Here is a 15,013-nt window from a genome sequence, read left to right on the forward strand (position 1 = left end):
CAGTCATCTACACTTTCCCCCCAGCAAGCTGGGTACTCATTTTACTGACCTCGGAAGACGGGATCAACCTCGAACCAGCTACCTGAACCCAGCTTCCGCCGGGGATTGAAATCAGGTCATGAGCAGAGTTTAGGATTGCAGTATTGCAGCTTTAACACTCTGCGCCACGGGGTTCTTTTTATTGCTTTGAAAAGCAGAGTCCAAATAAATAGACTTAACTCACACATGAAAGCATATGGCTAATACTTGAACTGTTCTAGTTATTACTAGAAGAATCAAAAACCTTTCCAATGAATCTGTCAAGGTGTCTCTGTAACTAGTGTCATCATAGTATTATTAGAAGTTAGTTGCTTGACATTGTTTGTGAAACAGAGGATTATCTAGGCAGGGGATAAAACCAGCAGGAATCAAATTGCAGTTAGAATAGGGAAGGCTTTTCTTTCTAATCAGGCATTTGGTTAAGATAATAGGCTTGGGATTCTAATTGATCATTACTATTTTAAGATTTTAAGATGTCACTATACAGTGGAATGCTTTACGTGTTTTAGGCTCTTGTAACAAGTTTCAGTGCTGTGATTACCTTGTGATTCAGAAAAGAAATATTAACAGATTGTTCAATTAACATTAAAAGAATCCCAATACAATACTCATAAATAAATATTGTGTGTGTGGCTATTATTTAAAAGGTGCATAACTGGGAAAAGTGCACAGTAATTATGGTGGAAAATGAGGTTTGATGATATCTGAAAATTACTTACTCTTCAATGTAAATCATGTGTTCAATTGACATCTCAGGAAAGGACTGCTTTCATATTATTGAATGTCACTTATTTTTATGCTGGTATACGTATGCTGGAGAATGTGTAGAACAGCTGTAGAAAGCACATAAAACATCAATAGCTGTACACATTTCCTTGCACAATGACTATGGAGAATGATCATAACTACTGGCATTTTGCACACTTTCCATGGTTATTCTATGTGTTCTCCCGTTATGCACTTTGCCTTGAACATGTGTAAGGCTAACATTTGGTAATGGTTGTAGAAAAAAGTCATTTCTTTATAAAGTGAGGATACGAAAGCACACACATGGTCTACACTAGGGTATAATTATAAGGCGAGGATATAGTTCACAGCAGTAAGTGCAATATTGATTTCCATGAATCAGTACTGTGCTGAAAATTTATTTAGGAGCTCAGAGCACTGACCTTTAGGTCCCTGTGTATCTATCTGTCTAGAGACTATGCCCTCTTTTTCTCTTAGTATTTGTTGCTATTTGATTTGTTTCCACAAAAAGTGGAAATGAAAAGAATGCAGGCAGATTCATGATTCTAGCCAGTGTTAGGGGGTTGCCAAAAATGTACTTCCAGCATGGAATTATTTATTGGAAAATCATCTTCAGTATGCCACCTGAATGAAGAAGATACATACACTGCTTCTACCTTTTTACAGTGATAGATATGCAATTGGTAGTGTTTGGTATATCAGTAGTTTGATTAATACTTGCAGCTCAGCATTATGTGTGTGTGCATGCGTGCACGCATGTATCTCTATGTATGTGTTAAAGTATGCACTATAAAATATACAATATAATAAGAATAGCAGTTCAGTAGCAATAGTAATCTTTTGTAATATTATAAATACAGTGAAATCAAACAATCTAATAGACAGATTACTACATCTGGGCATATGGACTTCTACATTCAATCTGTGTGTGTATGTGTGTTAGATCTGGTGACCTAAATTAGAACAACCTTAAAAGGTATGCCACTTATCCAACTAACAAGAACATCTTTACAGTTCTTTTAATAATCCCTTTATCCTTAGATTTCTTTGACCCTGATTTCAAAAGCGATAGGTCACGCTGTCCTATCAGCTGCAGCCTTCTAATTGAAATCCTGATACGTACAGTATACAGTGTAGTATCTAGTATGGCAGAATTGCTCGTACCTGATTTACAGTTTGAGGGCTTCTTGTTTTGTAATTGATTACACCCAGAAGATTAAATTACCATTTGGAGATGGACATGTTTTCACAGAAAAAGGAAAATGCCGTTATGGGAAGTGTAATAACATTTTGGTATAAAATATCCTTTACACAAATGAAACAGGCAGGCAATCATATACCTGTTTTTTTCCTTGGGGGTGGGGGATCAGAGGATTAAAATTAAAACTTCCTTATGCAAATATTACATTTTTCTCTTGAAAATCTCATTTTCAAGATTTTTTTTCCATTGCGAAAATCATTCATTTTCAAGATTTTTAACAGCTACGATTTTAAGATTTCCCTAATAACCTCAGAAAATGAAGAGTACATCTTTAAATCTTGTTTTGTTTGAATGAATGAGTAGATAATCCTGATCAGATGCTTCTTTCGAGAATAATGTTTAAAACGATTATAGAACTTAGCTGTTCCATCTGATTCCTAGATACAGTATTTTAATTTCAACTGTTAAGTCGCTAGGGTCATCCGAGGTAACTCTGTTGAACTGGCCTGTTTTGTTTCTGATTTCTAGCTGAAATACCTTAATATATATAAAAACACCCACTTACTGTTAACTTTCTTAGACTCTTAGCAATATATCTGCTTACCTAAGCAGCCAGTAGTGATAAGTAATATATCTAATTTTTAAAGCAGAAAAATATGAAATCATACAATAGATAGATAGATAGATAGATAGATAGATAGATAGATAGATAGATAGATAGATAGATAGATAGATAGATAGATAGATAGATTTATCTATTTATTTAATCATATTTCTATCCTTAGCTTGCTTGCAAGCTGGTTCAGGGTGGGTTACAACAGAATAAAACAATTAAAAACATCACAACATACTCATTTAAAACCAGCAAACCCCAAATAACAGAATCCACAAGATGGCAATTGCAGTTTGACAGGAACTCCTATACGAATCTGGCATAAGTGCCCAAGATGGACCAGAATATCAGAGGAGTGTGCATGACCACCATCAGTATTACAGTTAAATTAGGGCAAACCCCAATAAGTAAGTGGGGCAATGTGGAACACGGAGGATCAGGGGAGGCCAGTGCAATTTGGACACCCATTGCCTCAACCAAAGGTCTGGTGGAACAGCTCCATTTTGCAGACTCTGTGGGACTGTGGGCCCTGATCTCACTTGGGAGTGCATTCCACCAGGCCGGGGCCAGAGCCAAAAAACGGTTCTGGCCCTGTTTGGGGCTAAATGGACGTCTTTGGGGCCAGGGGTTGCTAGTAGGAGGAGCGTAACACCCTGGGGACATATCAGGAAAGTCAGACCTACAGATATCTTGGTTCCAGACCACATAGGGTTTTAAAGATTAATATCATAACTCTGAGATTAATCCCGGTACTCAGCTGCTAGCCAGTGCAGCTGATGGAGCATTGGTATTATGTGAGGTAAAGATGGGGGCAGGTAAAAGGTGGGTATGTGGGAGATAAAAGGAAGGTGGAAAGGGGGAAATACTGTAGAGCCTTTCAGGGAAGGGAAAGAAGAAACAGTTACCAAACTACTGGAGAATACTGCCATTCAGTATTAAGATTAATGATTTCTATCATTTTCTTCTGTTTTGCAGGACATTTGGGCTTCCAAGACAGTTTTGTCACATCAGGTGTTTTCAGTGTAACTGAACTAGTAAGGGTCTCACAAAGTAAGTATTGATCTTTATTATTTAAGAATATTTTATTTGATGTATTTTTCTTTGGTTTCTACACATATTGAACCTTTATAACACATTTGGAAACTCACTTTTTAAATTCATTTCCACATATAAATAAGTAAATAGTGTTGCAGTTTTAATTAAGTAAGAAAATAGTGTATTATAATCAAAGTAATGAGGTCCTGTTTTTGTTTTTGTTTGTTTGTTTGTTTTGCAAAACTGGGCTGTTCACTGGCCTAGCCCCTGATTCTGGAAACCTTAGTTTATGGTGGCACAAGCTATTTTTGCAATGGATTCTGGAAGGACAGTAGGCATCTTCAGGGCTTTTTTTATAGCAGGAACTCCTTTGCATATTAGGCTACACCCCCATGATGTAGCCAATCCTCCAAGAGCTTAGAGTAGGCCCTCTAACCCTGTAAGTAAGAGTAGGCCCTCTAACCCTGTAAGCTCTTGAAGGATTGGTTATATCAGGGGGGTGTAGCCTAATATGCAAAGGAGTTCCTGCTTAAAAAAAAAAACCCTGGGCGTCTTCATTATCACATATACAAAGGCTTACACTGAAAGGCATCGAATTCAACACAAAAAGATACTTGCAGCTGAAGCAGAGAAGGATGGTATCACCAGCTGGCATACCATATTGAATCCTGGAGATTGAAAAGACAATTGGCAACCTTGCTCATAGTTAACCTAAAATGCTGCTTTAGCTATGATAGTCTAAGGTACCTCTGCAGGGTACCTCTGTGGGTCCAACATAGACAATTAACTTGAGCCCCCTCTCCCCCATGACCCAAACCCACACATACAATTTCATTACCCATGGAAGAATATTTTATATTTTATTTTTGAAATTACATACATGGGCCTACGTTATCATAAGGAGTTGTATACTGGGCCATGCCCCCTAAAAGTGTACCCATTTTCTTTTCCCTTCCATTTATGTTTGGGCCCTGGCTACCAGTAGCCAGCTCCACCTAAAGCAGATCTATTAGATCAAGCTTCTAAATAATTTCATGTCTAGTAGATGTTTGTGTATTTTCAGAATCAGTCCACTGATTTTCGTCAGATTTTTAAAAACACATGAACACATGAAATTGCCTTATACTGAATCAGACCCTTGGGTTCATTAAAATCAACATTATCTACTTTGACTGGTCTGAGGCAAAGGTCTTTCGTATCACCTTATGGCAGATCTTTTAACTCAAGAGGCCAGGAATTGAACCTGGGGAGGGGGGAAGGAGGAGGAGAAGGAGATGATGAAGAAGGGGGAATTTTGGATTTATACCCCGCCCTTCATTATGAGTCTCAGAGAGGCTTACAATCTCCTTCCCTTCCTCTCCTTACGACAGACACCCTGTGAGGTAGGTGGGGCTGAGAGAACTGCTCTTTAGAAAACAGCTCTGTGAGAACTGTGGCTAACCCAAGGTCACCCAGCTGACTAACAGACTAATAAATAACAAAGAAAGTATTAAACTTTTCCTTCCTATGAGTTCTCCACTCAGTCTTAAGCTTGGTTCATTTCCTGTCTGTGCCCACAACTGCTCTGTGAAGGGGCAGCATCACCATACCATGAGGTGTGGCTGCTGCTGGGGCCAAAGGTTTCTGGTAGGACCCACTGCTGCCAACACCCATGCCCACTCATGTGCTAGTGATCCACCACCCATGTTCCCTGCACACACTGCCTAGTGGTACTGGTGAAAGTTTTGCGAGGAGCTGTGAGTGCAAATGGGAGTGCTTGTGAACAGACAAGGGAAGGGCATACAAGCAGATGGGAGATAGTCAGGTGGGTGGAAGGGAAGGAGGCATGCATGCCTGATGATGGGGGGAGGGTTAACCTGGGAACTCTCTGCCCAAGGAGCCTGAAACCTGGAATCCACTCTGTATGTGTATGAGCCCCCAGCTCATATGGCTCTGTATGTGTATGAGCCCCCAGTAAATTCAGTCACAGAGCACATGTAAACTGTAGTTCTACCCTTTATGGCTATCATGATTGTATTCACTCCATAGCCTGAGTTGTACAGAATTCTGTTTTACTGAATTTACTGAGTACTGTTTTACTGTTTTACTGAAGCCATTTCTTTTGACCTTTAAATAATGCTAATGGTCTCCAACTGAACGACATGCTCTTGGATAATCATTACCAGCTTGTCAATATTCATTAACAGTGAATTAGGCGTACCTGTCACCATCCTGTTCTGTTGAACAGAGATGCCTTGATATTTTCTGTGACATAATTGAAGCAGGCCAATGAGATATGGACACTACCATCTCACAGCCATACTTCCATTTTGATTACAGTTAAACTAAGACCTAAGTGACAAATATAGCTGAAATTATAATGCTGCCATTTCATGACCATGTCATGCTGTACCATGGTGTTCATTTCTCAAGAGGATTGGCAACATAAGCCATTGTTCCAATATACATATGGAGCTGTCCTGCCTTTTAATTACTTTATTTCAGTGTATGGTATCTTCATGTTCATTCTTTAAAAAATAATGGATCATTGAACTGTTTGGGGATTCTTGTACACATAAGAAATTAATATAATAAAGTTTGAGTCAGTGGCACCTGTAAGACCATATCCATACATGTATAGTGCAGTCCCAAACAGAGTTACATTCCCACTGATTTCAGTGGACTGAACTGTTTAAGATTGCACTGTTAGAGCGCCAAATTGAGGGAAATATTGCAAAGATCTTCCCCACCCTTTCCCGTATACTCACTGAGTTAATGTCTGTTTTTACCTCCTGCAGGTATGAAATCAATATTTGTTTTCTAGATTTATGTCCATTGAAATTCTGCGCAAGTTCAATGGTTTTATAATTTTTGAAAAATCCAGGAAAAGGTGGACTTTGCAATATTATGCCCTGTTAGTGGATTCTCTGGAGCTGTAGTCAGAAGCTTACATATCACTTATAATATACAAACAGAAGTACTGCATGGAGAGTCCCTGACAATAAGAAGCTGGAACAGACTGTAAGAAGTTTCAGATTGGCATAAAGTGGCACTCTAGTGTTTGAAAGTTGCAATAATTATTTTACTGTACAGCATGAATCATTGCTACTAAAAAGACAAAAGCAATTATCACTTGTATTTACTAGGATTGCTCACAATCAACTTGAACACCTAATCTTCTAGCCTGAAAAAGGTTTAATATGCAATTTAGGGTTCTGGTATTAACACAGGAGTAGTGGGGCAAGAAGGGGGAGGGAAATTCCAACAGTATGGGTGTGCCATGGCTGTTTAAAACTGCTGATCCTGCTAGATTGCACTCTGCCATTTGGACATCAAATGATAAACATGAAGATTTGCACATTCTGTGGATTGTGTCACATCCACTAATCTAGCATCCTTGACATTCCCAAAAACTCTGGTTTGAAGGAGACCTGAGCCTGGTCAAACTTCCTACTAAAGTCAACTAGATATGGACACAGACTTAATATGATAATTTCTAAATATAAGAATTAGTAGAAGATGAACTCACTGTCACTGGTCTGATCAGATATTCAATGCAACATAATCTAATTTCAGTGGAACTTCATTCAGTGACTTCCAAGGAAGTGTAAATGGGATTCAGCCTTGGGATGCTTTTGCCAGGGTAGGTGATTTCACACAAGAGATTTGGCCTGACCTAGCCATGACTCCCATTTGGATTAAATGCTTGCCCCAAAATAGATTGACCCTCTCTGAATCCGGCCTGCTCCTCAGCCAGTAAATTATTATACTCAATCCAAGATTTAAATGTATCTATTAGATGGCTTGCATAAAGTTTTCCCACTATACTCAGCAGACTGATCGGTCTGTAGTTGGCTGGATCGTCCCTCCTCCCTTTCTTGAAGAATGGAACTATTTCTGCCTGTCTCTATTCTTCTGGGATGCACCCTGTGGAATCAATATATGTGAATAGTGAGGCCAAAGGAGGAGCCCACCAATCAATATTAATTTTTAGAAGTTCAGGTGGGATATTGTCAATTGCAGGAGCTTTTCCTCTCTTAAGTTGGTTGATCAATTACTTGATTTCATCCATGGAAACAGGGAGGTTAGCTATATAACGAAGGTCCGTCTGAATTTTCTGTCCAGTGGCCACTGGACAGAAAATTCAGAAGGGCCCTCGTTATATAGCTTCCAAATGTATGCCTCCCAACTGTCAGCTGTAATTAAGGAATCTATGGGGGAGAAATCCTTATATGAGAATTTTGAAATCATTTTCCAAAAGATCGAGTTTTTATCATTTGCTGCTTGTATTAATTGATCCCATGTTGCCTTTATGTCTGCTTTCTTCTTTTGTGCCACTGTCTTCTTATCCACCAGTGAGAGGTGTAGTGCTGATATATCGGCTAGAGAGGGAGTTTTAAATTCCTTATATGCTGAAAGAAAAGCCTTTTTTTGCCTCCAGACAGTCCTTATCAAACCACCTCATTGAATCCTTTTGTAGTTTGTTCAGTTGTGCACTGGCTTCATTAGTCCTTAAAGGGTTTAATAGTCGAATTAGATTATCAAAAGGGATCATTGGATCACAGCCTGGAGATAATTCCTCCATGGCAGCTCGATACTCTATAGCATTTTCTCCTGCTAAAGTTGCTTTAGATCTTTGTTCCAGTTGGTCAGACCACTTGACATGGCATCCCGGTTTCTTTGTGTGTGTGTGTGTTAAAACAATTTTATTGGTAACATATGGTAATAAATCTATATCTATATCTTACAACTTTAAAAAATTTATCTACCCCATATATTACTTTCCACCCACCCCTCCCCCCGTTACTTGACCCCCGCCAGTGTTATTTACTTAAAAAACAAATATTAAAGGTACCCTTAACTATTAAAACAAAAATTTATATTCTTCTTTTTAAAACTTATTATCAAAAATTGTCCAGTGTCCTTTTATTTTCCACTCTTTTTCTACATATCTTCTAAACTTTTTCCACTCCATCTTAAAAGCTTTTAAATCATAGTCTCTTAATATTCTTGTTAATTTGTCCATTTCATTCCATGTCATAACTTTTATAATCCAATCCCATTTCTCTGGTATTTTTTCTTGCTTCCACAACTGCGCATACAATGTCTTAGCAGCTGAAAGCAAGTACCAAATTAAAGTTCTATCTTCTTTTGGAAATTTTTCCATTTGTAATCCCAATAAGAAAGTCTCTGCAACTTTCATTACTTCATATCCCAATATTTTAGAGATTTCTTGTTGAATTATTTGCCAATACTGTTTTGCTCTTTCATTTCCACCACATATGGTAGAAAGAACCTTCATGTTTTTTACATTTCCAACATCTGTCTGGCGTTATTCATCTTTGCTAATTTTTTAGGAGTCATATACCATCTATACATCATCTTAAAACAATTTTCTTTAATACTTTGACATGTTGAGAGTTTCATAGAGTTTTTCCACAAATATTCCCAAGATTCCATCTGTATTTCTTTATTTACATTAATTGCCCATTTGATCATTTGAGATTTCACTACTTCATCTTTTGTAGACCATTGTAGAAGTAATTTATATACTTTTGAAATTAATTTATCATTGTCTCCAAGCAGAACTTTTTCCATTTCTGTTTGCTCTTTCCTTATTCCTTCAGTTTTAATATCATTCTCCACCAAGCTCTTTATTTGTTGCACTTGAAACCAATCATATTTATGATTCAACTCTTCAGCAGTTTTCAGTTCTATTTTTCCACTTTGTATTTTTAATAATGGATTATATGGCAGCCACTTTTCTTCACCTATCTCAGCCGTTATTTTTATTACTTCCGCTGGCACTATCCATAACGGTCTTCTCTCATCTCTATATTTCTTGTATTTCATCCATGTATTTAATAAATTACTTCTTATATAATGGTGAGAGAAAAAACCGTCCATCTTATTTTTTCCATAATACAAATATGCGTGCCAGCCAAATTTATTTCCGTGACCTTCCAGCACTAAAAGGTTTTTTGTTTAACAGCGTTATCCATTCTTTCATCCACACTAAACAAACTGCTTCATGATATAATTTTAAATCTGGTAATTGAAATCTGCCTCTCTCTTTTGCATCTGTCAAAATTTTCATTTTAATCCTTGGTTTCTTCCCAGCCCACACAAATTCTGAAATTTTCCTTCGCCATTTATCAAATAGTTTGCCATCCTTCACAATAGGAATAGTTTGAAACAAATACATTATTCTTGGTAAGATATTCATTTTAATTGCAGCTATTCTACCCAGCAATGACAAATTAAGTTTGTTCTGTTTTAGCATATCTTCATCCATTTTACGCCATAACTTCTCATAATTATTTTTAAACAGATCAATATTTTTCATTGTCATCTCCACCCCTAGGTACTTTACCTTAGAAGTGACTTCACAGCCCGTTAGTCTCTGTAATTCTTGTTGCTTGTTCATCTGCATATTTTTACATAAAATTTTTGATTTTTCTCTATTTATACAAAGTCCCACCAACTCCCCATATTCTTGTATTTTAGCTAACAGCAAAGGTGTAATTTGTATGGGGTTTTCATTTATAAACATTATATCATCAGCAAAAGCTCTGTATTTGTAAGTAAATCCTTTTATTCTTAAACCTTCTATATCTTTTTCTTCTTGGATCTGTATCAGTAATATTTCAAGAGTCATTATAAACAACAGTGGTGAAAGCGGACAGCCTTGTCTAGTACCTTTGCTAATTTTCATACCTTCTGTAAGATCTGCATTTATACACAACCTTGCACTTTGTTCAGAATATATTGCTTTTATCATTCTTATAAAACTTTCTCCCAGCTCAATTTTTTCCATTACTGCAAACATAAAGTCCCAGCTTAAATTGTCAAATTCTTTCTCTGCATCTGCAAAGAATAATGCTACTTCTTTTTCTGGATGTCTTTCATAATATTCTGCAATATTTACAACAGTTCTAATATTGTCTCTTATTTGTCTTTTGGGAAGAAACCCTGCTTGATCTTCCTTTATAAAGTTTATCAAATGTTGTTTAAGCCATTCTGCCAAGATTCTTGTAAATATTTTATAGTCATTATTTAATAGCGAAATTAGTCTATAATTTTTTACATTTGTGACATCTCTATCTTCTTTGGGTATCAACGAAATGACAGCTTCTTTCCATGTGTTTGGTACATTCTCTTTTATTCTTATCATATTCATCAATTTCTGCAATTTTGGTATTAATTCATCTTTAAAGGTTTTAAAATATTTAGCTGTATATCCATCTGGCCCAAGAGCTTTTCCATTTTTCATTGCATTAATTGCTGCTTCAATTTCTATTTTTTCAATTGGATCATTCAAAACTTTTCGCATATTTTCAGTTAAGGGCTCTATTTTTATCTTTTGTAAATACTCATCCATCTTCTCTTTCTTTATTTTAACACCTTTAAACAATTTGGCATAGTACTTAAAAAATTCTCTTTTTATCCCCTCTTGAGTAACCACTTCTCTTCCATCTACCACAATTCTATTAATAATTCTATTTTCTCTATTTTTCTTCAATTGCCAAGCCAAATACTTTCCCAGTTTATTTGCTCCTTCAAAGGATTTCTGCTGAAGTCTTTTCAAACTCCATTCCACTTTATTTAACAAATGTTTCAATTGAGTTTGTAATATTGTAATTTCCCTTAAAATTTTCTTTTTCCCTGGTCTTTTTCTCAACTCCCCATCCTTTTTCTTTATTTCATTTTGAATGTCCAACAACTGATTTTCTTTCATTCTCTTATCTTTATTATTCAAAGTAATCAACACTCCTCTCATTACTGCTTTATAAGCATCCCAGACCGTCTGAAAATTAATATCCTCTTTATCATTCACTTGGAAAAAAGTTTAAGTTTCATTTTCTAGGTATGTCACTGTTTCTTTATTCTGTAGCAAATCTTCATTCAATCTCCATCTTCTCAATTTCTTGGACAATTTTGTAATCCACATTATTGGGTTATGATCAGCCCCAATTTTAGGTAAAATCTCTATCTTCCTTGTTATAAGACCTAAATCTTTGGTTCCCCACAGCATGTCAATTCTAGAAAAAGTTTTGTGTCCTGCTGAAAAAAAAGTATAGTCCCGCACTTCAGGGTTGAATTTCTTCCATATATCTTCCAAATTTTCTTGTTTAACCAATTCAAAAAAAGACTGGCAATTTCCCTTCTTTACAGTTATTTTTTTCCCCTCCAGATCTATCCAATGAGTTCTTAACTGTTCCATTAAAATCTCCCGTTAACAATACTTGATCATAGGTCAGTTCATCAACCATTAGGTGCATACAATCCCAATAACAACTTTTTTCCCATTTAATATTGTCTCTACTGCTACAAATCTTCCATCTTTATCTTTAAACACTAATTTTGGCTCCAATTCTTGTTTAATATACAAAACCACTCCCCTTTTCTTCTGTTCAGCTAATGAAAAAAATTCTACTCCCAATTGTTTGTTCCATAAAAATTTATAATCCTTTTGTTTAATATGCACTTCTTGCAAACAAATTATATTACAGTTTTGTTTCTTAATCCAATGAAATGTTGCCCTTCTTTTTTGTGGTGAATTTAGTCCATTAACGTTCCAAGACAATAATTTGTAATCCATCGTGGTGCAAATTCTTTATTTTCTCCAAAAAATCTATGTAGCTCCTGGGCATTTTTAATTGTGATTCTCTTCCCCTGGAGTTCAAAGATCAAACCTTCAGGTATTATCCATCTAAACCTTATGCCATTGTCTCTCAATTTTTCTGTCAGCTTTTTATATTTTCTGCTATCATTTATCACTTGCCTTGGCAGCTCCTTCATAATTCTCACTTTGCTGCCTCCCACTATCAATGCCTTTTCAAAGATTTATTCAAGATCCTTCCCACCATTTCCTTTGTCATATATCTTATGACAACATCTCTTGGTAAATTATTTTTCTTGGCAAAAAGTGAATTCACTCTATACATATAATCATACATGTTTTTAGTCTCTTCAGGGTCTTCATCTAAAAATTCTGCAAATATTTTAATTATATAACCTTTTAAATCACCATCCTCCACTTCAGGTACTCCTCTCAGACGTATCTGAGTCTCCATCAATTTGCAGTTATGGATTGTCACTTTTTCTTGCATTTTCAGCAAGGTGGAATCATATACTTTCATTTTGCCTTCTACCTCCTGCACTTTCTTAGATGTTTCCTCAGTTTCCTTTCTGAGATCTTCCATATCTTTTTCAATCTCTGCAATAATTTCTTTTTTCGATTCATCTATCATCTCTCTCACCCCTCTCATCATTCTGGCCTCCATCGCCTCTAATTGGTCTTGCATTTTTTCCAATGCAGTAGCCCTTGTTCGGCGCTGCTTGTGTGCAGACATTTCAAAAACACCAAAAATTTTAATCTCACAGATTTCAAATTTGACTGTCAGATTCAAAAGATTAGACCTTGCTTTTTATAATAAGCCTAATTTCTCCATCCTTGGAGCTTCCCAGACCAAGTTATTAATTTTTAAAACTTTTAAACCCTTCAAAAAACAATGAATTTTTGGACCTCACCAATCTTGAATTCAACTATCAGGTTCAAAAGAGTAGGACTTGCCCTTTATAACAAGCCCAATTTTGCCATCCTCGGAGCTCCCAAAGTCAAGATATTTATTTTAAAAGTTTTGAAATCTTCCAAAATGAAATCTTACAACTTTTTACTACTCCTTGCAATTTTTCCCCTTTTAAAAATTTCCGAGGACCACACAAATAATATGACCAATAGTATTTATCTTCTTACCCTCTTTTCAATTGATTCCAACAATTTTTAATGTCCCGAATTCTTTTAAAACATTGTTTTTATTTTGGCCTCCCAGCAATGGCTGCCGATGTTTCTCAATGGTATATATTCCTAGAGTAGGTTTTCTTTCCACTACTTCCTGCTTTTGTTGCCACGAAGTCTCATTCACACTGGTAAGGAGATCTCACGATGCTTGACGTATTTCCTGTCTTGCTCAGATGTGCTGCAGTTCTGTTCCAATATGACGATGGTGCTTTTTCTTCCAAACCCGCAAGTAGACAAAACAATAAATTCTTTCCCACTTTTTAGCAGTTTTAAACACCGTCCTTTATATTTATAAACTCCAATTTTCACCTCTTCCTTCCCTCTTCTTCCAGGCTCTCTAAATTTTCTTTTCCCACCTTTTAAATTTGTCTCTTTAAATTGTAAATAGCTCCAGAATGAAAAATAGTCTTCTGTACCTTTTCTTCCAATTATCCAAGTTTCCACTGGTCTTGCAAAGCTTTAGATGTTTAGCAATGTCCAAGAAGGTTGGGATCCTGCCGAGCTTATGTCAAATAAATGACTCTGAGAACTTCTGCAGATGATGAATATGCAACTCTTCCCTGAGACCCCTCAAATCCTCAAAGAAGCGCCCCCCCCCCCCCCGGACTCCCTTTTAGCCAAGGTAAATCTCATCAAAGTTTCCTGTGCATATCTTGGACTAATCTCTAACTGAGAAAAGTAGGCAGTAGGCATTAATTTGCCTTCCACTACCCCGAACAGAAGTTCCAGCCTACTCCCATTGTGAGAGGCAGCTCAGCTCAGCATTTTCCTCCCCCGGAAGTCCGAGATCCCGGTTTCTTTGAGGGAGTAATATAGGTCCCAGGCTGGATCATGAGATGATACTAATGACCTACTAATACCAGATGGAGCAAAAGGGGTAGATGGTTCCCCCCTAACTCAGGGAGCACCCGCAGATTCTTAACAAACGGCAGTAGTGTTTCACTAAATAAAATAAAGTCAATCGTACTACACCTTGTTCCGGTCATGAATGTAAATTCCCCAAGGTTGTCCCCAGCAGTGGCTCCATTAAGAATGAAAAGATTTAATCTTTTAACCATGATGGCGAGGCAGGAGCAAGCATAATTTGCTGTGCCATCTTTAAAGGAACGAGGAAAGTGAGTATGGAACTCTTCATACTCTTTGGTTCTTGGCAGTTTAAATTTGGCATGAAGGAAGTGATCATCAGGGTCCAGTCTGGCATTAAAGTCACCACCTATAAGGACTTTGTAGACAGTTATCAACTATAAGATCTTCTAAATAGTGTTCCAGATCAGCCCAGAGTAGTGTCATATTTGCTTTTCTTTGTTGAGGTGGGAGGTATAAATTAACCACCAACATTGCTTCAGATCCAAATTTTAGAAGTACTGCCATAGCCTGCTAGTTCAGAGTGCATGTTATATTTTGCGAGGTGGATATTAGAATGCTCAACCCTCCTTTGAGCCTTCCAGGACCCGCTCCTGGTGCAGCTACTAGTTTATATGAGTGATAACCATCCACCCACAATTCATCAGTCGACCAAGTTTCTTGGACTAAAATTATATCATAGTTCTGCTGAAAAAAGAGGTAGCCATAATTTCTACAGCAGGCCCAACCT

At 36.8% G+C, this 15,013-nt stretch overlaps 1 protein-coding gene across 7 annotated transcripts in view; it reads left to right on the forward strand.

Moving 5' to 3' along the window:
* The window catches only part of NFIA (nuclear factor I A), a 933,690-nt gene that overhangs the window by 716,466 nt on the left and 202,211 nt on the right, over window positions 1-15,013 (forward strand). For all 7 annotated transcript variants that reach the window (XM_060231906.1, XM_060231903.1, XM_060231904.1 and 4 more), the window contains exon 4: window positions 3,576-3,650. In XM_060231906.1, the coding sequence (XP_060087889.1) occupies window positions 3,576-3,650 (75 nt within the window). The remainder of the gene's footprint in view (window positions 1-3,575; window positions 3,651-15,013) is intronic.

This window comes from Heteronotia binoei, chromosome 2 (assembly GCF_032191835.1).
Source record: "Heteronotia binoei isolate CCM8104 ecotype False Entrance Well chromosome 2, APGP_CSIRO_Hbin_v1, whole genome shotgun sequence".
NCBI classification, from domain to species: domain Eukaryota; kingdom Metazoa; phylum Chordata; class Lepidosauria; order Squamata; family Gekkonidae; genus Heteronotia; species Heteronotia binoei.